The 25,180-nt window shown below is 51.8% G+C and overlaps 1 protein-coding gene and 2 long non-coding RNA genes across 3 annotated transcripts in view; 2 read left to right on the plus strand and 1 right to left on the minus strand.

Annotated features, from left to right (window-relative positions):
- The window catches only part of LOC142929339 (uncharacterized), a 335,621-nt gene that overhangs the window by 274,940 nt on the left and 35,501 nt on the right, over positions 1-25,180 (plus strand). The window lies entirely within an intron of this gene.
- LOC142929338 (uncharacterized) lies at positions 11,249-12,648 on the minus strand. Its single transcript, XR_012945620.1, has 2 exons — positions 12,519-12,648; positions 11,249-11,842 (listed from the first exon to the last, which is right to left on the minus strand). It is a non-coding gene; the product is annotated as an uncharacterized LOC142929338 (long non-coding RNA).
- LOC116947107 (prostaglandin E2 receptor EP2 subtype-like) overlaps positions 11,851-25,180 on the plus strand; it is a 48,831-nt gene continuing 35,501 nt past the window's right edge. The window contains exon 1 of the mRNA XM_076070489.1: positions 11,851-13,380. Within this exon, the coding sequence (XP_075926604.1) occupies positions 12,478-13,380 (903 nt within the window). The 5' untranslated portion in view covers positions 11,851-12,477. The remainder of the gene's footprint in view (positions 13,381-25,180) is intronic.

The following is a 25,180-nucleotide window of genomic DNA, read 5'->3' on the forward strand; positions in this document are numbered from 1 at the left end:
CGGAGATAAGCAGAGTCGAGATACTTTCTACACGGGGGATCTTTGTCTTTGTCGGGGTGTGTTTGTGCGTTTCTCGGGAGCGTGCGTACGTAGCGTGTGCGTGCGTGTGACCCGAGTTCGATTCCAGCTGACGAACAACAACACCAGTGGCGAACACGTGACCCGGTCTTGCCCCCCCCCCCCCCCCCAGGTCAACTCGGCCTCAAGTGAGCGCCTGGTGCGGTGTGTAGTAAACATCGCCACTGGGGAGACGAATGCGGTCGGGTGTGGTGCTGGCCACCCACCCCTTCGGGTACCGTTGCGGCCTTCATAAAGTGCTGCTCGCTAACAGCACTTGCCCCAATAGTCTGTGTAGGATATACGAGTTGGGGGGGGGGGGGTCTTTGTTGTTTTTTGTATGCTCCTGTGAGCAGAAAGTCACACACAGCCGTGGGTCACTCCGGCCAATGAGGATCTCCATCCTGGTCTCTTGAGTTCTCACCACCTGGTTTAAACAAATAAACTTGAACAACAAAAAATTAACTGCGACAAAGACAAACCTTCTCTCCCCCCCCCCCCCCCCGTTTCGATTGTATAACATTGTGCTTGGGGCAAGTGCTGTTAGCGAGCGGCACCTGTGAAGGCCGCGAACGATACACGAGGGGTTGGGTGACCTGCACCACGCCCCGAACGCCTTTGTCTCCCCAGTGACGATGTTCACTACACACCGCGCCAGCTACTCATTTGAGGCTGATTCTACCTAGGGGAGGCCCAGGACCGGTTCGTAGCGCAGCGCAGCGCTCCCGCTCCCCGCTTGGGGCGAGCGCGAGCCGCACCTGTGAAGGCCGTCGTGCCCGCCGCACGAGGAGTGGCTGCGTGGGTGGGTGGCCTGCACGCGCACGCACGCGCGCGCACGCGCGGGCACACGCGCGCGCTTTGCACAGATACACAAAACAATGATTCCCACCCCCCCCCCCCCCGTATAACCTTAAACGACTGTTGGGGCAAGTGCTGTTCGCGGATGCCAATTCACCGTTGCGCAGCGCACGACGTGGTGGTGTGGATCAACACCGCGACCACCACGCCCGGCCGCCTTTGTCTCCCCCGTGCTGATCTTTACACACCGCAGCAAGTTATAATTTAAGGCCGAGTCGACCTAGATGTAGCTCAAGCACAAACCGTTGCGAGATATTCGCCACCGATATTGTCCGTGAGCGGGAATCGTGCTGTGTGTGAGTTTGCATGGGGTAGCCGGCTTTGCAGCGTAGCGCAGTGCGCTAACCACCGCACCACCGCTCCCCAGACTGCGTCGGGATTTGCTTGGTGGCTAGGAGATGTTAATTACCTCTCCTGCTATGCAGGGGGACCGTGGGTTCCTTCCCGATCCTGACGCCTGCTGTATATTTGGAGTTTGCGGTCTCTCTCTCTCTCTCTCCCCGTGATCGCGTAGATTTTTCTCCGGGTCATCCGGGTTTTTCTCTCCAGATTATGAATCAACGTCACGCGTTTAGAGTATTTGACGGCTATTACTGTCCACGTGATGATGAGTCACATCGTCGAGATATTATCATTTGTGATGGCCAGGTCGCTTCTGAAAAGGAGCGACATGGCTCAGTGGGCCTTACCTGGTAAAAAATTTTTACAAAATTTTAAGTTTCGTTTACATTCACAATTATTGAAGCTGTTTGTCCTGTACAGTTCTCAATAGTACCTATAAGTGGGACCATCCACACGCACAGGGCCGGATGAAGGCACGGGGCTTTAGGGGCTGCAGCCCAGGAGCTACCGCCAGCAGGAGGGCCTCCAGAGATGAAGTGAAAAGTTTCATTTGTGAATGCTGAATTTTATTTGTTGTTAGCCTTGTAAAAATGTAATTACATTTTTCTTTAACTTTGTTTTCCTTTTAAAAATATTACTGGAGAGGGGGGGGGCCTCACAGTACCTGTAGCCCAGGGGCCTACAACATCTTAATCCGGCCCTGCATATGCACAATGATGTCAACATTGTCCATCGGGAAAACGAATGTGAAGATCGACTTAATCATCAGGCTCCCACGGGTTCCGGACGAGAGCATGCTCTAACGGGTCAAGTCGACTCCGTCTCTCGTCTAACACGTCTCTCATTTTTTTAGTTTGGAGTTCATAAGTCCTGGATGCAACGGTGATGGTGCAGAGATGCCGGTAATTCAATGGAGACATTGACAATGTGTGCTGGGGGGAGGTGGGGAGGTAGGGCGAGTGTGGGCAGGCGGTAGTGTAGTGGTTTTGGGGCGCTGTAGGAGCAACTCGGTGACCTGAGTTCGATTCGCGCTCACGGCCAACGCCAGTGACGATTGTCTGAAACCAACCATCTGGAACTCCTCGCCTAGTTCGACTTAGCCTCAAAATGAGTTCTTTGTTGCGATGTGCTGGCCACCCACCCCCTCGTGTGCCGTTACGTGACGGGCTTCATAGGTGCTGCTACTCGCGAACAGCACTTGCCCCAACAGTGTGGGCTATGCATGAAGGGGGGGGGGATCTCTGTGTCTTTGTTTGTATATGTTATGTAAATGTTGCGTATGTGATGTACATTTTGTATGTGTACGTTTTACGTATGTTTGTGCGCGCGTGTATATTATGAGGTTGAGCAGATGGTGGGTCATGATCATCAGCCATGCTCTGCCCACTGCCAAATGGAGGTCAATGCGATGATGCGTCCAACCTCTCTCATCCTCGTGTCTCTGGCTCGTCACCGTGGCATGCGCGATGACCACCACCACCACCACCACGTGACTTTTCTTTCGTGTGGTGCGCGGTGCTTTTAGCGCCACAGCGCGTGGATTTGTAGCGTTTATTTTCATTTGTGTTGCTGGTGACTTTGTGTGTTTCATATCGAAATCTCCTCCAGTGCTGTTGCTGCTGGCGGCAATAAAAGTTGTTTAAAAGTCAATAAAGTATCTCTAGCTCCCTCTCTCTCTCTCTTTCTGTCAGTGTAATTTCCAGCGTGCACGTCTCTCTCTCTCTCCATGCTTCTTTGCGCACTCTTTTCAGCGTTTTGTTCCATTTCCCTTTGTCAGTGTCCGCGCGTCTGATCCGCGTGTCATAACAAGTGCTCATTTAAACAACAACAAAAACCGAAAAGAACTCTCCTTCAGGCAAACCTGGTGCGGAACGCATGCGGCCCTATCGTCGTCATTTTCCGTGTTTCCTCAAAGTAATCTAACCTGTTTACGCTCCCCTCTCGGCATCTCATCCCGGTACGCCCATCAATAGCGTCCCTGAGTCGGCGTGTAACGATCTGCCATCTATCACCTGTGCCGTATCTCGGTTATTTTAAAGATATGTCAACGAGCGTGCCACCACCTGGGTCTGTCCCGTGACCTCCCGTCGCCAGCAGCAACAGCGAGCCTTCCGCACTTACACGTGGCGGCCTCAAAGCGCACCTAGCTTGGCACATGGTGCCGTGGTGACGTCGCGCCGTCTAAGTGGTGATTGGCGGTTGTTGTTGTTGTTTGTGAGTGTATGGTGTTGATTGTGAACCACCTCGAGCACAGTGGTCCTTAACCCGGGGTGCCAGGTGCCCTTTCTGAAAACCAACGTGGTGCAGGCTGCAGTAAAAATATTAATACACACTGACCTCGGGGGACAGATAGCTACAGATAGCATACTGTCATTTTATATGTGGATGGATAGATAAGTGAAGCAGTCTTATTGTCTGCGTATTCGTTTGTTTTCTAACTACCTACATACTCCACAACAACACGAATGATTGTATTAAACTGCGTTGTGTATTGTTACGGAGGGTCCGCGTCTAACAGAGAGGGGTCATTTGCCTATAAACATCTGGGCAGTTCAGCGTTAAGGGAGCCCGACTCTGATGCTGATGAGCTACTGAGAATCGAAACCAATACTTGCCTTTAACCATCTGGTAGTTGGTCAAGACTGGTCCAAGATTGGTCCAAGCTGATGAGCCACTGAATGTCGAAACCAATCCTTGCCTTTAACCATCTGGTAGTCGGTCAAGACTGGTCCAAGATTGGTCCCAGCTGATGAGCCACTGAATGTCGAAACCAATCCTTGCCGTTAACCATCTGGTAGTCGGTCAAGACTGGTGTAAGCAGAGCCTGACTGCTGCCGATGATGAGCCACTAAATGTCGAAACCAATCCAGGGTTTTGCTTGTATTGAACCAATGCTGCTGAAATCACGGACTCTCATGCAGAGGAGTCGTGCGGCTGATGGGATGGGGAGCAAATATCGATTTTTTTTTTCGTAGACGGTTGGAAGCCGATGCAAAATCAGAATATTCAACACGTTCGCTTTCGCAATCAATATTATAAATGTTAGAGGTTTGTGGGTTAGATCGCGCCATTAAAAACTCAGAAAAAATCTTATAAATATAATTCACGATAGTAAGCTTAACCCGAATGATATCCCGGTAAGTTTTGACGTGACTTCTCTGTTCACGAGGGTTCCGGTAAACGAGTCAATAAAATGTCTCGATACATACGCGATCTAACCCCAAAAAACCTCTTACGGATCTGGATATTTACGTGTACTGGCGGAATCCGATGAGCCATGAAGCTCTTTTCTTCACAAATGTCCAGCTGGGGCACGACGTCAGAACGTCGCAAGCAACAAGCAATAGCAACGATGGCAGTGCAAAGTGTCGGAGAGGTAAACACATCACTAACAACAAAACACTGCACTTTTTTATTTTACCAGGTAAAGCCCACTGAGCTTTTAGCTGCTTTATCAGAAGCGACCTGGTCACAAATGACAGCTGGACGAAGTGGCTTACCACGTGGAAATGTGCAGCAGACAAACACTTTAAAAAATTTTGATTTGAAGCTTTCGTGACTGCAGTAATTCATATTCTTAGCTCTTTCGGTAAAGTCACGTTGAAGGGAAACAATAAAATAATAAAATATATATAAAACAATGAAAATTCTCACGACGTTTCGACCATAACACAAACGGTCGTCATCAGGTGTGTCGGTTTGCATAAATTAATTTATTTTTAAACGTTATATTTATTTTAAAAAACGTCAGAGCCACGCGCAGCGATGTGGCAGTTTATTTAGAAGGACTAGTCCATGTATGTTCTGAAAAGAGGAGGGGGGAGACGAAAAATGAATGTATGCTGTCTGAAAGCCACTGTAAGCGTGAACAATCAATTAAGGCCTGAAATGGTTTATCAAATCTTTCCAATGATTGCTAAGCCAGAATCCATCTTCTCGGTTGAAATTGTCTCTGTGCTTGTATATGTGGATAGCCTCATGAACGAATCTCTCATGGTAGCCAGATGGCTTACAAAGAACCTCTGTCTTGGAAAAGTCAATGTCATGTGAACCTACTGAATTATAACAATGATCTGCCACGGCCGAGGTGTTGGTCCTGCCGTGTTTAAGGTCTGCTTTGTGTTCACGAATGCGGTCCGAGACATGGCGTTTGGTTTCTCCAATGTAACTACTACCACAGAGGCAACTTAGTTTGTAGACACCAGGGTACTGTATGTCCGGAATCACATCTTTTACAGACGGAACCAGATCACGGATTTTATGTAATGTGTTGAAACGGACCTGGATCTTGTGTTTATTCAAGATTTTGGAGATTTTTTTTGTGATCCCCGCAATGTAGGGTAAAGTGATGGTTTTGAAAGGCTCCTCAAGAGGGTCCTTCTTCATGGTTTGAGTGATAGCTTTGCGGATTGTATAGTCGGAGTAACCATTAGCCTTAAGAGCTCAAGCACGTACACCAAGCTCTTAAGGCTAATGGTTACTCCGACTATACAATCCGCAAAGCTATCACTCAAACCATGAAGAAGGATCCTCTTGAGGAGCCTTTCAAAACCATCACTTTACCCTACATTGCGGGGATCACAAAAAAGATCTCCAAAATCTTGAATAAACACAAGATCCAGGTCCGTTTCAACACATTACATAAAATCCGTGATCTGGTTCCGTCTGTAAAAGATGTGATTCCGGACATACAGTACCCTGGTGTCTACAAACTAAGTTGCCTCTGTGGTAGTAGTTACATTGGAGAAACCAAACGCCATGTCTCGGACCGCATTCGTGAACACAAAGCAGACCTTAAACACGGCAGGACCAACACCTCGGCCGTGGCAGATCATTGTTATAATTCAATTGGCTCACATGACATAAACTTTTCCAAGACAGAGGTTCTTTGTAAGCCATCTGGCTACCATGAGAGATTCGTTCATGAGGCTATCCACATATACAAGCACAGAGACAATTTCAACCGAGAAGATGGATTCTGGCTTAGCAATCATTGGAAAGATTTGATAAACCATTTCAGGTCTTAATTGATTGTTCACGCTTACAGTGGCTTTCAGACAGCATACATTCATTTTTCGTCTCCCCCCTCCTCTTTTCAGAACATACATGGACTAGTCCTTCTAAATAAACTGCCACATCGCTGCGCGTGGCTCTGAGGGTTTTTTTATAAATAAATAAAGCGTTAAAAAAGAATTAAATTATGCAAACCGACACACCTGACGACGACCGTTTGTGTTATGGTCGAAACGTCGTGAGAATTTTCATTGTTTTATATATATATCTTATTACTTTATTGTTTCCCTTCAACGTGACTTTACCGAAAGAGCTAAGAATATACTTTAAATAATCACAAACGCATGCTTCTAAACGCCGTAGGAGGCATACAAACTGCCCGCTTTTTTTTTTTTTAAACACAAACCGGGTTCCACTCCTGACCACGGCTCACGCATAGCTCAGACGTCTCGGGAATACATTTCTTGCAAAATGTATGCACCACGTGATATTATCCCCCCCCCCCCCCCCCCGGTATCCCGTAAGCACGTGCATTACCCCTCGCCACCAAATCAAGACGGAGCCTTGGTAATAAAGTGCTTAGCACATCACGCACGAGTGGATGGTGATTGAGTGGTGGAGATGAACACGGTTGTGCCGATGGTGATGGTGGTGAGTGATTATTATATTTTTGGCGGTGTCAGCGGCTGGCCCGCTGCGCTACGAAGCCGGCGAGCCGGGTTCGATTCCCGCTCACGGCCCAACGCCAGTGACGATTATCTAAACCGGTCCTGGGCCCCCCTAGGTCGACTCGGCCTCAAATGAGTATCTGGTGCGTTGTGTAAAAACATCGCCACTGGGGAGAAAAAGGCGGCCGGGTGTTGTGTTGGCCACCCACCCCCTCGTGTACCGTGCCGGCCTTCATAGGTGCTACTCGCTGACAGCACTTGCCCCAACAGTCGGTCAAGGCTATCCGGGGAATTTTTGTCTTTGGTGATTTGTGTGGAGCGCGGTGGCGCAGCGGCTAGCGCGCTACGCGTACTGCGAACCCAGCGAGCCGAGTTCGATTCCCGCTAACGGCCGCCAACAGCAGTGACGATTATCTGAACCAGCCTCCCCGAGCCTCAAACAAATGCCTGGTGCGGTGTGCAAAGATCAGCACCTGCGGAGACAATAGGTGCGATTCTGATCGCGCACGCGCGATGTGTGTGCGCGTGCGATGTGTGTGTGCGCGTGATGTGTGTGTGTGTGTGCGCACGACACGGTTGTGTCACTTCAGTCCGAGAGAAGGGAGGGATGAAGCAAGGGTGGATGAATGAAGATTGAAGGGATGGATGCGTGGAAGAAGAGTTGAGGGAGATTGGGGGGGAGGTGGGTAGGAGCCGGGGGAGGTAGAAGGAGGGAGAGGAGGGAGGAATACAAAGAGGGTGGGACGGGGGGTGTGGGAGGGGGGCGAGGTAAGAGGTGGAGGACGAGGAGAAGGGAGATTTGGGAGGGAGGATGGATGTATAAATGGAGGAAGGGGGATGGGGAGGAGAGGGTTGGAGGGAGGGATGGAGGGAGGAGGGGGGAGCTACGGGTGGGTGCGCCTCTGAGTGGCTGGGTGGTGGTGTTGGGGAGAGAGAGGGGAACGGGGTTTTTGCTTCACTTCTCACTGAACGCAACCCGAGGGTCTCAAGCAACCGGTGCGCTCTACTAAAGTTCCCCCTTAGCCCACAGACACACACACACACAGCCGCATGTATAGACACGGTTGTACAAACTCACACGTACAAACATACAGACGCACAGTTTGCTCACAAACACATAAACGCAGATGCACAGTCGCGTATGCACATACATAGAAACACACGGACAGACAGACGTGTATTTAAACAGGAAGATGCCCCATAGAGTCTTCTTATATCGTGAGTGAGCAACTATTAAGTCCAGAAGAAGAAGGAGGGGGGCACAAGGGGGAGGTGGGTGTCCAGCACCACGACCGGCCGCCTTTGTCTCCCCAGTGCTGATGTATGTGCACACCGCGCAAGGTCCTCGTTTAAGGCTGAGTCGACGCAGGGGGGAGGCGTCCGGACAGGTATTAGCACGCACGCACACGTACATACAGACAAACATACACACACACACATACAGATAGACATATACTGAAGCACACATACATGCAGACATGCATACACACAGATAGACATGCACACATACAGACAAACATACACACATACAGACAAACATACACACACCTACAGACATACATATACACAAATACAAAGATCCCCATATAGACTGAACAAACGGTTAGGGCAAGTAAAGTTAGCGAGCACCTATGAAGGCCGGCACAGCACACGAGGGGGTGGGTGGCCAGCATCACGCCCGACCGCCTTTGTCTCCCTAGTGGCGATGTTTACACACCGCACCAGGTACTCATTTGAGACCGAGTCGACGTAGGAGAGGCCCAAGACCGGTTCAGATAATTGTCACTGGGTCTTGGCCGTGAGCGGGAATCGAACTCGGGTAGCCAGGTTCGTAGCGCAGCGTAGCGCTAACCGCTGCACCACCGCTCCCCGGTAGGTGCACGCGTGCATCTCCAGACACTTAAGACACGAGGATGCACACAGTCGCACATAGACACAGACACACACACTTACGACACTTATATACACAGACACACGGTCAGGGACAGATACAGACAAATATTTCCGTATTGCCTAAACGCGACACACATGCGCATACATACACATAGCTACGTACACGCACGCACACACACAAATGCGCATACATACACACAGCCACGTACAGAAACGCACACACACACATGCGCATACATACACACAGCCACGTACACACATAGAGAGACACACAGAGAGACTCGCGCAGACACGCACACAGCAACAGAGAGCACACTTAGCACCCACTCATGCACACACTCACGTCCGTGCCAACGCAAGCACTCACACGACAACACGTGTTAGCACACACACACTCACTCACACTCACACACACTGACACACACACTCACACACACTGGCACACACTCACACACACTCACACACTCACACTGGCACACACACTCACACACACTGGCACGCACTTACACACACTCACACATACTCACACACACTCACACGACAACACGTGTTAGCACACACACTCACACACACTGGCACGCACTCACACGCAGACTGACACGCTCACACACTGACACACACTCTCACGCACACTCACACACACTGACACGCGCTCACACACTGACACGCACGCTCACACTCACACTGTCACGCACTGACACACTCAAAAGCAGACTCACGCACACTCACGCACACTCACGCACACTGGCACGGACTCACACGCAGACTGACACGCAGAGTGACACGCACTCACACGCTCACTGTCACGCACTGACACGCTCACTGTCACGCACTGACACGCTCACACGCAGACTGACACGCTCACACACTCTGGCACTGTTACGCACTGACACGCACTCACACAGTGACACACTCACACGCACAGACTCACACTGTCATGCACTGTCACGCTCACACACAGACACGCTCACACACACCGACACGCACACTGACACATTCACACACAGACACGCTCACACACACCGACACGCACACTGACACATTCACACGCTGACACGCTCACACACACCGACACGCACACTGACACATTCACACGCAGACACGCTCACACACACCGACACGCACACTGACACATTCACACACAGACACGCTCACACACACTGACACATTCACACACAGACACGCTCACACTCACACTGTCACGCTCACACTCACACTGTCACGCTCACACACACTGACACGCACACTGACACATTCACACACTGACACGCACACTGACACATTCACACACTGACACGCACACTGACACATTCACACACTGACACGCACACTGACACATTCACACGCTGACACGCTCACGCATTGACGGACTGACAATCACGTGAACCCACTGACACTCCGACGCGGTCACCAATTGACACACTCACCCACTGATATACTGACACGCTCACACCCTCATGCATCAACACACACACACTTAACACACGTGCTCAACAAACATTGTTGGCCACACGCCTAAGTGTGTCAGTGGCGATGTTGTGATGCGTACGTGCGTGTGTGTGTGAGTCATTAGACTTGTGGGGAGAGCGGTGGCGCAGCGGTTAGCGCGGTGGCGCATAAATTAGAGAGGCTAACGCAGCGGTTAGCGCGCTGCGCTACGAAGCCGGCGGCCCGAGTTCGATTCCCCCTCACGGCCCAACACCGGTCGTGGGCCTCCCCTAGGTCGACTCCGCCTCAAATGAGTACATGGTGCGGTGTGTAAACATCGCCGCTGGGGCGGCAGGGCGTGGTTGCTGCTCACCCAACCCCCACGTGTGCCCACACTGGCGGCCTTCAAAGGTTCTGCTCGCTCGCCACACCACTGGTGTGGTGTGGGGGTGGATCTTTGGCTTTGTGTCATTAGACTGTCGGTCCGAGACGCGATATCTGATACCACACAGAGTGGTATCTGTCAAGACAATAATCCCCGTGTGTGTTAGGTGACTCAGACACACACACACACACGCACAAAGACACAAAGATCCCCCATGTAGACTTAACGGACTGTTGGGGCAAGTGCTGTTAGCGAGCACATTTGAAGGCCGGCACTGTGGCACACGAGGGGGGGGGGGGGTGACCAGCACCACGCCCACCCGCCCGCCTTTGTCTCCCCAGTGGCGACGCTTACACATCGCTCCAGGCCACTCATTCGAGGCTGTGTCGAGGACCGGTTCGGATAATCGTCACCGGTGTTGGCCGTGAGCGGGGAATCGAACCCGGGTCGCCAAATTCGCCGGGCAGAGCGCTAACCGCTACACTACCGCTACCCCACCACACACCCGCGCGTGTACACACACACACACACGCGTGTACACACATAGCATATGTTATAAAGGGCCCTAAATAAAAAAAAAAACGTAAATATTAAAACACAAATGTTTAACTTGCACAGTAAAGTAATTGTATTTTTGCATTTGCTATACAGCCAGATAATACGGCAAACCGCTAAACTTAAACACTCAGTCGTTCATAAAAGTTGAAGGCGGTATAGTACTATAGTAATAGAGCAAGTGCAGAATCACTGAATCGGAATTGATAGCTTGAAAGCATTTAGCGAAGGGCCCTTGAAAGTGCGGGGCCCGTAGCTACTACACGTGTACTGTAGCTACTACATATGTAGTAGCTACATATGTAGTATGCTACTACATATGTAGTAGCTACTTTTGCCACGAGGATAATCCGGAACTGCCTCCCACCCATGCTCACACCGCCCGAGTGTAAGCGTGGGTGGTGTGATCCATCGCCCAGATCTTCTTGATGTAGTTAATGTCACCACTATCGTTGCTGTTGACGGAGGTTGCAGCAATCGTCAACTCGATTGGTCGTGATTCCATTGCCGTCTCGTTGCTGGTGATTGTTGTAGCAGACGTCACCCCCATCCTGCTGTTGGTGGTAGCTCTGGAACACCATCAGCCACCAATCAACATCCTCGCTGTCCTCATCCACGCTTCTCATTGTATTCCCGACAGCAGCTGGGGGGGGGGGGGGGGGGGAGCAGAAGTCACCACAGCAGCAGCAACAGCTCACCTCTCAACCAAGCTCCTAACCAACCAAGCGAACCGATCAACTAATCACCCACCTCCCAACCGATCAACCTCTCAAACAACCTCTCAACCAACTCGTCAACCAACCTCTCAACCAACTCGTCAACCAACCTCTCAACCAACTCGTCAACCAACCTCTCAACCAACTCGTCAACCAACCGCTCAACCAACCAACTCGTCAACCGATCAACCTCTCAACCAACTCGTCAACCAACCTCTCAACCAACTCGTCAACCAACCGCTCAACCAACCAACTCGTCAACCGACCAACCTCTCAACCAACTCGTCAACCAACCGCTCAACCAACCAACTCGTCAACCGACCAACCTCTCAACCAACTCGTCAACCAACCGCTCAACCAACCAACTCGTCAACCGATCAACCTCTCAACCAACTCGTCAACCAACCTCTCAACCAACTCGTCAACCAACCGCTCAACCAACCAACTCGTCAACCGACCAACCTCTCAACCAACTCGTCAACCAACCGCTCAACCAACCAACTCGTCAACCAACCGCTCGACCTCCATCGACCCTCAACCCCCCCCATCCCACGCATCGACCATGCCGGGCTTCGACAAGAACTCCACGTTCATCCCGCCCACCTACAACGCCACGTCGAGCGCCGTCGTCTTCACGGTCGGCGTCTCGGGCAACATCATCGCCCTGGCGCTGCTCCTGTCGGCGCGTCGCGCCACCAAGCGCACCGCCTTCTACGCCCTCGTCTTCGGCCTGACGCTCACCGACCTCCTGGGCTCTTCGCTCACGGGGCCCGTGCCTCTCACCGCCTACGCCCACAACAAGACGGTGGTGGCTCTCGGAGGGCACGCTCTGTGCGGCTACCTCAGCTTCATGCTGCTCTTCTTCGGCGTGGCCACGCTCGCCATCCTCTGCGCGATGGCCGTCGAGCGCTACCTCTCCATCGGCCACCCGTACCTGTACGAGCGCGTGGTGCGGCGCGCGTCCGCGTGGACTGCGATCCGCCTCTCCTACCTGCTCAGCCTGGCACTCTGCCTGCCCCCCTTGCTGGGCTTCGGGCAGGTGAAGCTCTACGAGCCGGGCACGTGGTGCTACGTGGACATGAAGGCGAGCGGAGGCTGGGACGCTGCCTACTCCGTGCTCTACGCGGCCATCCTCGCCGCGCTCTGCCTCACCATCATCGTGTGCAACGCGTCGGTGATGCACGGACTCCTGAAGATGATGAACAGGAAGAGGAAGCGGAGCCTCCACGCGGCACCTGCCTGCGGCAACGCAGCGCCTCGCTTTTTGAAGCAGCAGCAGCAGAATCAGCAGCAGCAGCAGAATGAGAATGAGGAGGACGAGAGCCATCAGGTGGGACGGCACGTGCCGGTGGCGGCGCGGGTCTCGTCGAGCCGCAGGAGGATCCTGCGGGGAGAGGAGGCGAACAACCTCGTCCTGCTGGTGCTCATCACCATCACGTCGCTCACCTGCACCATCCCGCTCACGGTAACGCGTCGGACGCTGCTGCGCTTGCGCTGTGGTGGCGAGCGACGGCGATCGTCTTGGTGGTGGTGGTGGTGTCGGTGGTGGTGTCACTGGTGGTGGTATTACTGGTGGTGATGATAATTGTTGGTGTCACTGGTGGTGTCACTGGTGGTGGTGACGTCACTGCCAGTGATGGTCACTGGCGGTGACGTCACTGGCGGTATCACTGCCAGTGATGGTCACTGGTGGTGACGTCACTGGCGGTATCACTGCCAGTGATGGTCTCTGGTGGTGACGTCACTGGCGGTATCACTGGTGGTGACGTAACGGTTGGTGATGATAACTGGTGATGTCACTGGTAGTGACGTCACTGGTGGTGGTGTCACTGGTAGTGACGTCACTGGTGGCGTTGTCACTGTTCGTGATGATAACTGGTGATGTCACACTGGTAGTGACGTCACTGGTGGCGGTGTCACTGGTGGTGATAACTGGTGGTGACGTCACTGGTGGTGATGATAACTGGTGGTGACGTCACTGGTAGTGATGGTAATTGGTGGTGTCACTAGTGGTGATGTCACTGGTGGTAATGGCACCAAGTGACGATTACTCTGAGCCCAGCCTCAACCGAGCACGCGGTGCGGCAGAGTATCGCCCACTGGGGAGACAAAGGCGGCCGGGCGTGGTCTCAGCCCCCCCACCCTGCCTCCTCTGCCCCCTGACGTCGTGAGCCCTGCCGGCCTTCGTAGGTGCCACTCGCTCTCTAACAGCACATGCCCCGGACGTCTGCTCAAGGCTGCACGGAGGATCTGTTAGTATGGGGAGCAGTGGTGCAGCGGTTAGCGCTGCCCATGCGAACCCGGCGGCCCGGGGTTCGATTCCCGCTCGCCGCCGCCAACACCCAGGTGACGATCATCTGCACCGGTCCTGGGCCTCCCCTAGCTCGACTCAGCCTCAATGGAGTGCCGGGTGCGGTGTGTAAACATCGCCACTGGGGAGATGAAGGCGGACGAGCTTGGCCTTGGTCACCTCCCCCCCCTCCCCTCGTGTGCTCATGCGGGACTTGCCCCAACAGTCTGTTAAGGCTATACGGGCGATCTTTGTCTTCATTTTTGTGGGTTCCGGCCTTCATAGGTGCTACTCGCTAACAGCACTTGCCTCGACAGTCGGTTAAGGCTATACGGTACATCTTTGCCTTTGTTGGTTGGTGATTTCGTGATGATGGTGACGATTATTATTATTTCGTTGCTTTACCCTAGGAGAGTCTCGCTCAGTTTCGTGACTATTTAAGGAGGATCCTGTCACGTCCTCGTCGTCGGAGGTGGGGGTGGAGGGGGTGGAGGGGGCAGGAGGGAGCAGGAGGAGGGGGATTGCTATCGATCTGTCGTGATTATAATGACAAGTATCGCTGTCATCATCAGCAAACACAGCATCAGCATTGTCATCAGCTAAATAAGATAAATCAATTAATCATTATCACGCGAATCGATTCATCATGATAGACGTCATCTGTTCATCAACATAATTGATTCTTCATCGGAATCGTCGGAGTCAAATCGTCCATTCATTCATCAAAATCATCATCAACATCAGCACCACCACCCTCATCAGCAGCAGCAAATCACTTGATTCATCGTCATCAATTCATCCTGACGAGGGTGTCACAGCCCGCTTTCTACCGGCTGCATCGTCACACCTCACCGGATCAGTTATCGAATAGCTGATGTCATATACACTGCGCTAAGCAGAAGGGTCGTTACCCGAAACGTTGCCTATTACATATGTGTTCACGTTTAAGGCCACACACACAGTGTTATTGATACGCAACGTGTTGATTATTATGGTATGTATATATATTTGCTTTATTTTACCAGGTAAGCACCACTCAGCTGTGAAGCTCTTTTTTCAGAAGCGACCTGGCCGTCACAGATGAAAGTTCAGCGAAGTGGCTCATGATCATCGTGTGGAAATTCGTAGCAGCCAAATGCCCTAAACGCGTGACGTTGATTCTGAATGTGGAGGGAAAACCCGGAGGACCCGGAGAAATATCTACGCGATCACGGGGAGAGAGAGACCGCAAACTCCAAATATACAGCAGGCGTCAGGATCGGGATGGAACCCAATGCCTCCAGTACACCAGGCGAGGTAGTTACCATCTCGCCACGGAGAGAGAGAGAGAGACGTGCAAACTCTAATTATACAGCATGCGTCAGGGTCGGGATGGAACCCCCACGCCCTCCTGTACACCAGGCGAGGTAGTGCTACGAAGTTGCGTCTCGTTCAGTGCATCTGCTGCTGCTGCTGCTCTACGTGGTTGTTGAGGGCCAATGCCCCTCGCCCAGAAGGCGCTATGCCGTCTCCTTGCGATACGATCGCTGATCAATTGCCGTGCGGTAAAGCGCTGTCTGTGAGGCGCGCTGCTCGTGCGTGTCACCAGGGAAATCGCACGCGTGCGCGACACTTAGAAGTGTCAGATGCGCGATGCGCGGGTCAAATGTGACAGCCAGAAGTGTGTGTGTGTGTGTGTGAGGGGGGGGAGTGGTGGTGTAGCGGATAGCGCGCTGCGCTACGAACCTGGCGCGTAAATGAAAGATGATCTGAACCGGTTCTAGGCCTCACCCGGTTCAACTCGGCCTCAAATTAGTACCTAGTGCGATGTGTAAACATTGCTACTAGGGAGACAAAGGCGGTCGGGCGTGGTGTTGGCCACCCACCCCCTCGTGTGCCGTGCCGGCCTTCATAGGTGCTCGATAATAGCACTTGCCCCTACAGTCTGTGCAGTCTAAACGAAGGATTTTTGTCTTTGTGTGTTAGTGTGTGTTAGTGTGTGCCGGCCTTTATAGGTGATACTCGCATACAGCACTTGCCCCAACAGTCTGCTCGTGCCATACGGGGGATCTGTGTCTTTATTTGCGTGTGTTACGGCCTTCGTAGGCACTTGCCCCAACAGTCTGCTCGGGCTATAGGGGGGATCTTTGTCTTGTGCGTGTGGCTCGTGCACTCTGAACCCCACTGACCTCAATTCAATTCCCTGCCACGGCTAACATCAGCGGCGAATGATGCATGACGCAATCCTGGGCGCCCCCATCGCCCTGTAACCTACTCACAACCGACGGGTGCAGTTTGGTGAAAGCAAACATCGGGAGGGCCTTCGTCCAGCAGTGGACTAACAACAATAATAACATTTTATGAGTTTAGCACGTAGGCTTTCGCGACCAATCACATCCTCGTGAATGTACCGTGACGTTGTTTCATTTATCGTAAACTATGGCCGCGTCGTTCATCTTCGTGGCTGTGTATCATGTCGCTTAAAACGAGCACTGCTTTTTGTGGGAGAAATTGACCCGTTGGAGAGCCTGTGGCTCGCCCCTCGCCATAGGAACGTGGATTTTCCACCAGCCGGGGAGGTGATGAAGTGACAGGTCCATAGCTGTCAACACGGAACGGTTTAACCCCGTATTATTGTACAGGGAAATTGAGTTTTCAGGTCCATACGGCGTACAGCCGTTTCAATACGGGGCGAAAACACATTGTCCATTTGTTTGTGTTTCTCCCTTGTGAAGGGACTTTGTAGGATGAATGTTGAGATTTATAAGGGGCACGGGGTGACCAATAAGGTCTGAATTGGTCTGTAATAAGGTAGGGCACTGATAAGGGGTTGACAAAGTGGCAGGTCTCGCAATAACCCCGAGTGAATTTAAAAAAATATTTAAAATATTTACGGCGTTCAGTAAAAACGCACGATACTCCGTTCACCATGAGGTCGTCCGGCGTGGACGTCGGGGACAGAAGGGGGTGCTGAACAATCACCAAACGTTCGGCAAACGTTGGGCTAACGTTCGGCAAACGTTGGGCTAACGTTCGGCAAAACGATATCGGCGTGTGCGGCGTCCCCTAGCGGTGCGGTGGTGGGGGCCGACACACGTGCTTGTGACTTCCCTGGCCCAGGGAATCGAGGCCAGGGCACGAGGATGGGAGGTGCACTGCGACGCTCAGCGTTTCGCCACACCGCACAACCACACCGCCCAGCCACACCGCCCAGCCACACCGCTCAGCCACACCGCTCAGCCACACCGCCCATCCACACCCCTCAGCCACACCGCTCAGCCACACCGCTCAGCCACACCGCTCAGCCACACCCCTCAGCCACACCGCTCAGACACACCGCTCAGCCACACCGCCCATCCACACCCCTCAGCCACACCGCTCAGCCACACCGCTCAGCCACACCGCTCTGCCACACCGCCCAGCCACACCGCTCAGCCACACCGCCCAGCCACACCGCGCAACCACACCGCTCAACCACACCGCCCAGCCACACCACTCAGCCACACCGCCCAGCCACACCGCTCAGCCACACCGCTCAGCCACACCGCGCAGCCACACCGAGCGAAGCGGCTCTGGTACAAGAAACGGCCACGGCCCAAAAGTCCGTCAGCAGTGGGGGCAGTTACAGGGCGTAGAGTTACTTAGAGAGCCATGGAGCTGCATAGGGATCCATATAATTACATAGAGATCCAGTTAGTTACATAGAGATCCAGTTAGTTACATAGAGATCCAGTTAGTTACATAGAGATCTATAGAGGTATATGGAGACACAGAGTTACATAGAGAGCCATATATTTGGGGGGTGGGGGGAGGATTTGTGGGGGGGGGGGGGGGTGTTGCGAGCCATCCGTGATGAGGGCTTTCAGGCGACGAGATTTCAGGGCCCCACGCGCCGGTCGCTTCTGCAAAATAGCTCTCTATAGCTCAGTGCGCCTTACCTGGTTAATTTAAAGTGTGTGTAGTTTAGTTGAGATGGTTGTGTCGATGGTGGTGGCGCTGCTTGAGGCAGTGGTGATACACGTGGGGGAGGAGGAAACTGGAACACCCGTAAAAAACCTCACGCCCTGCGCGAGGGGACAACGCTCAATCCCCGCACAGACGGATCAAACAGCTGTGAAACCAGTCCAATTGCTGAACCGCCTTCTCGAGGCAGAGGCAGAGGCTACGGCGCTTACTCGACGCCCGCGGGAAGGAAGGGAGTTTCACGACATCCGTGTGTGCGGTGATCCACCATCGCCTCGCTGGTGCCCCCGCAGCTGAACGTCTCGCGGACACCTGTGAAAAAGAGCTTCATAGCTCATCGGATTCCTCCAGTCCGAATGAAGATTCTGATTTTGACAGCGCCGGGTTACTGAACTAAAAAAAACTGTAACAAGTGTATTTTTATTTTACCAGGTAAGCCCCACTTAGCTATATTGCTCTTTGAGCTATCACAAATGAGAGCTTGACGAAGTGGCTTATCACGTGGAGATGTACAGCATATTTAAAGCCTATTTCTAAATGTGGAGGGAAAACCCAGAGGACCCGGAGGAAAATCCACGCGACCACGTGGGAGAGAGACACCGCAAACTCCAAATATACAGCAGCAGCAACAGCAGGCGTCAGGGTCGGGATCGAACCCACGACCTCCTGCATACCGGGCGAGGCGAGATGTTGACTACCTACGAGATGTGTTTGAGACCAGGACCATAGCTGGCTGTCTGCATCTCCCCAGCTCTGATGTTGACGTATCGCACCACGTGTTGATTTAAGGGCGAGTCCGCCTTGGGTGGGGATGCCCGCAACAATTTCAGATAGTGGCCACTGACGTGAGCCGTAGCCGTGGAATCGAGCCCAGGTCGCCGGCGCCTCTTGTTCCTGCACAACAAAATATAAAGGCAGAGATCTCGCCTCCCCGCGTAGCCCACAGGCTGCTGTCTGGGCAAGCGCCATTAGCGAACACCTGCGGGAGGTCGGCACGACGCGCGAGATCTTGGCGGTGGGCAACACCGCGCCCGGCCGCCTTTGTCTCCCCCGGAGCTGATTACACAAGCGCACGAGAAGGTGCTTGTTGGTTGATGTGGGGAATCGCACCCCCCCATCATCCCCCAGCAAAGTAGGCGGTAATTCCTGAGAGTGAATTAGTCACTAATGCACCTCTGAGGGTTGTCAGCCCAGAGAGGCGATGATTGCAGGAGACACGCGTGGCGGTGTTGGCCTCTGTAATTGGGGATTCCAATCGGCTGGGGGGGTTTGGGGGGGGGGGGATGCATCGAGGGGGTACTTTCGCGTAATTGAATAGATAAACACGCAAGGCAGTCGGTGTCTTCTCCGCGTGAAAGTAAAGCGACGTTTCGGTCGATCGACCTATCGGGGCTTCTGAGTCTGTGTGTCGCCGTCGTTTCCCCCACCGCTCCCGCAGCAGAACTTGTTTTAAACAACGATATTCTGGGCCGGTTTTGGCTTTCATCATCAGCAGGATTGTGGCCCGCAGTGCCGGATTAAGCGAGTGCGGGGCTTGTAGCATGATGTTATTAAAGGGCCGTGCATTTAAAAAAAAACACGTAAATATTAAAGCACGCTTTTTTATTTGCATTGTAAAGTAATTGTATTTTTTCAATTGCTATACGGCCAGATAATACGACAAATCGCTAACCTTAAACACCCAGTCGTTCATAAAAGTTGAAGGCGGGTATAGTACTATAGTAATAGAGCAAGTGCAGAATCACTGAACCGGAATTGATAGCTTGAAAGCATTTAGCGCGGGGCCCTTGAAAGTGCGGGACCCGTAGCTACTACACGTGTACTGTAGCTACTACATGAGTAGTAGCTACTACATATGGAGCTACTTTTGCTGCGAGGATAATCCAGGACACGGGTGGCCCGTGAAGACAAATGCGGCTGGTGGAGTTAAAGGTTTGCAGGTTTCCCTCCCTCTGTGCGGGTTCAGTTTGTGCGATTTCACGCTCTCTCTATATAACCTATTTATACCTAAAATGCGCGCTATATGCGGGTTGAATCCCCTCTACATGCGACTATGCATTGCTCGACTTACAGCTGTCGTACACACAGAGAGGCATACGGAGATCCAAAGACAAATATCCCCCGTATAGGATGAACATACTGTTGGGGCAAGTGCTGTTAGCCAGCACCTATTAAAGCCAGAACGGGCCACAAAGGAGGTGGGTAGCCAGCACCACCACGCCCAGCCGCGATGTTTAGTACACCGCACCAGGCACTTATTTGAGGCTGAGTCGCCCTAGGGGTAGGCCGTGTGTCGATTCAAACAATCGTCACTGGCGTTGGGCCGTGAGCGGGAATCGAACTCGGGTCGCCGTGTTCGTAGCGCAGAGGAGACTTGGGGCAGTATTCCACGATTAGCGAGCCGATGGTGTCTCTGTACCTATAATCCAAATTCGTGTCATTTTCTTCAAATTTGCCAAATGTCGACCCCGGCGCCGACACGCGACGAGCCAGGGCGTGCTCTTGCCAACAACGCCAGGGGATTCTTTAACGTCCACAGAGAGTGAGACGCAAAGTCGGCGCCTGCTAGTAGCAAGCGCGTGTGTATTATTGAACTTCTTTCGCACCGTAGCCAACCGTGCTGGTACTGTAGTAGCAGTCTTCCAGTTATTGCACAAACCGCAGTAATAATCAGGATGGGCGCCCGCTCGAGTCGAACCGCGAACCCAGTGTTTTATTTATGAATGAGGTGGATTGATGATTGATGATGAGCACGTGCTTTATGTGGGAGGAAAAGATTGATCATAGCCGATGATGTCGATGGTGATCATGACCACGTGTTGTATTTGTGAATGAAGAGGAGGAAGTAACACTAATCGCTGTACTGATGATGACCACGTGTTTGTATTTGTGAATGAAGAGGAGGAACAATGATCGTTGCCTTGGTGATGACCACGTGTTGTATTTGTGAATGAAGAGGAGGGACACTTATTGTTGTGTTGGTGATGACCACGTGTTGTATTTGTGAATGAAGAGGAGGGACACTTATTGTTGTTCTGGTGATGACCACATGTTTGTATTTGTGAATGAAGAGGAGGAACAATGAGCGTTGTCTTGGTGATGACCACGTGTTGTATTTGTGAATGAAGAGGAGGGACACTTATTGTTGTGTTGGTGATGACCACGTGTTGTATTTGTGAATGAAGAAGAGGGACACTTATTGTTGTTCTGGTGATGACCACGTGTTTGTATTTGTGAATGAAGAGGAGGAACAATGAGCGTTGTCTTGGTGATGACCACGTGTTGTATTTGTGAATGAAGAGGAGGGACAATGATCGTTGTGTTGGTGATGACCACGTGTTGTATTTGTGAATGAAGAGGAGGGACACTTATTGTTGTGTTGGTGATGACCACGTGTTGTATTTGTGAATGAAGAGGAGGGACACTTATTGTTGTGTTGGTGATGACCACGTGTTGTATTTGTGAATGAAGAGGAGGGACACTTATTGTTGTCTTGGTGATGACCACGTGTTGTAATTGTGAATGAAGAGGAGAGACACATTGTTGTGTTGGTGATGACCACGTGTTGTATTTGTGAATGAAGATGAAGGACGCTTGTTGTTGTGTTGGTGATGACCACGTGTTGTATTTGTGAATGAAGAGGAGGGACACTTATTGTTGTGTTGGTGATGACCACGTGTTGTATTTGTGAATGAAGAGGAGGGACACTTATTGTTGTCTTGGTGATGACCACGTGTTGTATTTGTGAATGAAGAGGAGGAAGTAACACTGATCGCTGTACTGGTGATGACCACGTGTTGTATTTGTGAATGAAGAGGAGGGACACTTATTGTTGTCTTGGTGATGACCACGTGTTGTAATTGTGAATGAAGAGGAGAGACACATTGTTGTGTTGGTGATGACCACGTGTTGTATTTGTGAATGAAGATGAAGGACGCTTATTGTTGTGTTGGTGATGACCACGTGTTGTATTTGTGAATGAAGAGGAGGGACACTTATTGTTGTTCTGGTGATGACCACGTGTTTGTATTTGTGAATGAAGAGGAGGAACAATGAGCGTTGTCTTGGTGATGACCACGTGTTGTATTTGTGAATGAAGAGGAGGGACAATGATCGTTGTGTTGGTGATGACCACGTGTTGTATTTGTGAATGAAGAGGAGGGACACTTATTGTTGTGTTGGTGATGACCACGTGTTGCATTTGTGAATGAAGAGGAGGGACACTTATTGTTGTCTTGGTGATGACCACGTGTTGTAATTGTGAATGAAGAGGAGAGACACATTGTTGTGTTGGTGATGACCACGTGTTGTATTTGTGAATGAAGATGAAGGACACTTATTGTTGTTGTCTTGGTGATGACCACGTGTTGTATTTGTGAATGAAGAGGAGGGACACTTATTGTTGTGTTGGTGATGACCACGTGTTGTATTTGTGAATGAAGAGGAGAGACACATTTTTGTGTTGGTGATGACCACGTGTTGTATTTGTGAATGAAGAGGAGGGACACTTATTGTTGTGTTGGTGATGACCACGTGTTGTATTTGTGAATGGAGGCAGGAGAGGTGATGGTTGTAATTTGGATTCTAACAATCATGTACCTTTGAGTACCACCCCATCCCCCTTATGTCTGTAAGTATTTTGCACTTCTTTCGCACCGTACGTAGCCAACCGTGACAATCGGAGGTGCGGGGAAAGGCCAACAAATTAAACGCAAACAAAAATAAGTTCCAAAGAGAAACGAGGTTGTCAATTTAGTTGATGATTTAAACGCGCCATAGCTCCAGTGACTTCCTAATAACGACAGGAAGCGCATCTCAAGGCGCGCGACGCGGTGGCCGCCGCCTTTGTTCGACGGTGCCCAAAAACCGCCACCCCCCTCCTCCTCCTCCTCTCCCTCACTCCCTCGGGTGCTGTCTACTTCCTTGCCTAATGGGGAGTGAGTGCGTGAGTGAGTGAGGGAGTGAGCGCGTGAGAGTGATGTCCCCTCCCTCGCTCGCGAGCTCGCTCTGTCTTCCAAGGGCACTCCGCTCTCAGCCACCCCCCCCCCCTGCTAAGGCGAGATGACTCATCAAGCAAATTGGTCGAACATCTCGGCCCATCGTCCTCTGAGTTAAGAGTCTTAATTGGTGACCTCTTGACCCCGTGACATTTGTGCCAGCCGTGTGGGCGTGCGTGCCCGAGGTAATTGATGTAATTGAGGGGAGCGGTGGTGTTGGGTCTCTCCTAGGGCGACTCGGCCTCAAATGAGTACCTGGTGCGATGTGGAAACATCGCCACTGGGGAGACAAAGGCGGCCGGACGTGGTGTTGGCCACCCACCCCCTCGTGTGCCGTGCCGGCCTTCATAGGCGCTTACTCGCTAAGAGCATTGCCCCCGTATAGCCTGTAACAGACTGTTGGGGCAAGTGCTGTGAGCGAGCACCTATGCAGGCCAGAATGGCACACAGGCTGAGTCGACCTAGGGGAGGCCCAGGACAGATTCAGATAATCGTCACTGATGTTGGCAGTGAGTGGGTTCGTAGCGCAGCGCGCTAACCGCTACACACACGCACACTCGCAAACCCGTGACGAACATTCAACCAACTTTGACACGTGGAGTAGTCCCCTTATAGCCTGGCTTGAACTAAGTCCGCATGCTGGTTCGATCGCTAAAGGAAGCATATGTGCCCTAGAGCTGCATTCAGCCAGGCGGGCTTGGTGGGGGCGGGGGTAGGGGGAGCTCGTGGGAATGCTTCGTCAGCTCGCGGGGAGAGATGCAAATGAAATCGGTCGTCGTTTAGGGGCTGCGCTCGGTTGGTGGAGGGTTCGTATTTGTCAACGGATTCGGTCGCATCGCAATCAGAAGTTGATCTCCCAATTCCAGATTTTTTTTCCAACAAAAAAACGCACGCACGCACGCACTTAATAATGGCAATTTATTTGGTCGTAAAATATCATTCACACTGAAACTTCAGTGGTTGTGTAACGACGTCGACACACGCCCCCCCCCCCCCCCCCCCCCACCGCGTGCTTTACTAAGACCCTCTATTGTGGACACCAACAACTCAATTCCCTCGGCCTAGGCTTTAGTTCTTCACGCACGAACCTCGAACCGTTCCCTCCCCCTCGTGCTCTCCCACTTTGATATCCCCCGAGCCCCTCCCCCCCCCCAGACTTTCTCGAAAGTTCGCTCACCCCCATTTCCCTCAGCCAATCCCCGTCCTCCTTCTCTCTAAAGGTTGTCAACCGTTTCGCCCCCGACAGCCAACTCTCGTTTCCCACCTTTCACTTTTGAATGACTCCTCCCCATCGGTTTAATTCTCTGACCCTCACCAATCCTCGTCGAAGCCTCCCTGCGCCAATCCGAGGCCTTGCACACGCAAAGATGACTGGTCCTTCTGCGTGTCGGGTAAGTGCTTCGCTGTTTTCGGTGTTTACGGTTGCAATGATAGAGGCAGGTTTCAATGAGGGCAGAGATGGGGCAGAATGGAGATGCCAAGAGACGAAACCGGGCGGGTGTGGTTCCAAACACTTTGGGGCAGCTGCATTAAACGATTTTGATCCAAATTTGTGCGTGCGGAATCTGTGATCTATTAATAGAGGTGGAACCTTATTTTTTGCCAGTATGAAAAATAAGAATTGATTTCACCCTTTACGGAAATAAAATAGGTGTTAAGATGTTCAAACACCAATTGGAAACCTTTTGCAAGAAATCAATTCCACGTTAACCACACTGTACTTGTGGTGAACACGCAAACAAGTTCTGATAATGTTTGAGTTGAATTTGAAACTGATTGGCTTAAACCAGAGATAGCGGCCTTATTTCTGGCCTAGTCTCGCCAGTGTCTGGCCAGAGAACACCAACAGGCGAACAGTACAAAGGCAATGCACTTATCAGAGCATATACAGGGTGTTTTAAAGAGATGGACCCGATTTGAAATCGCTGTATATCTGCAACCACGAACCGCCCATGAATGAAACTCTTACCACTTGAAAGGATGGGGCATAGAGAGGGCGGGGCATAGAGAGGGCGGGCCATAGAGTTTCAAATGAT

This window comes from Petromyzon marinus, chromosome 29 (genome assembly GCF_048934315.1).
Source record: "Petromyzon marinus isolate PM22_M1 ecotype Great Lakes invasive population chromosome 29, UKy_Petmar_22M1.pri1.0, whole genome shotgun sequence".
In the NCBI taxonomy this organism is placed as follows: domain Eukaryota; kingdom Metazoa; phylum Chordata; class Hyperoartia; order Petromyzontiformes; family Petromyzontidae; genus Petromyzon; species Petromyzon marinus.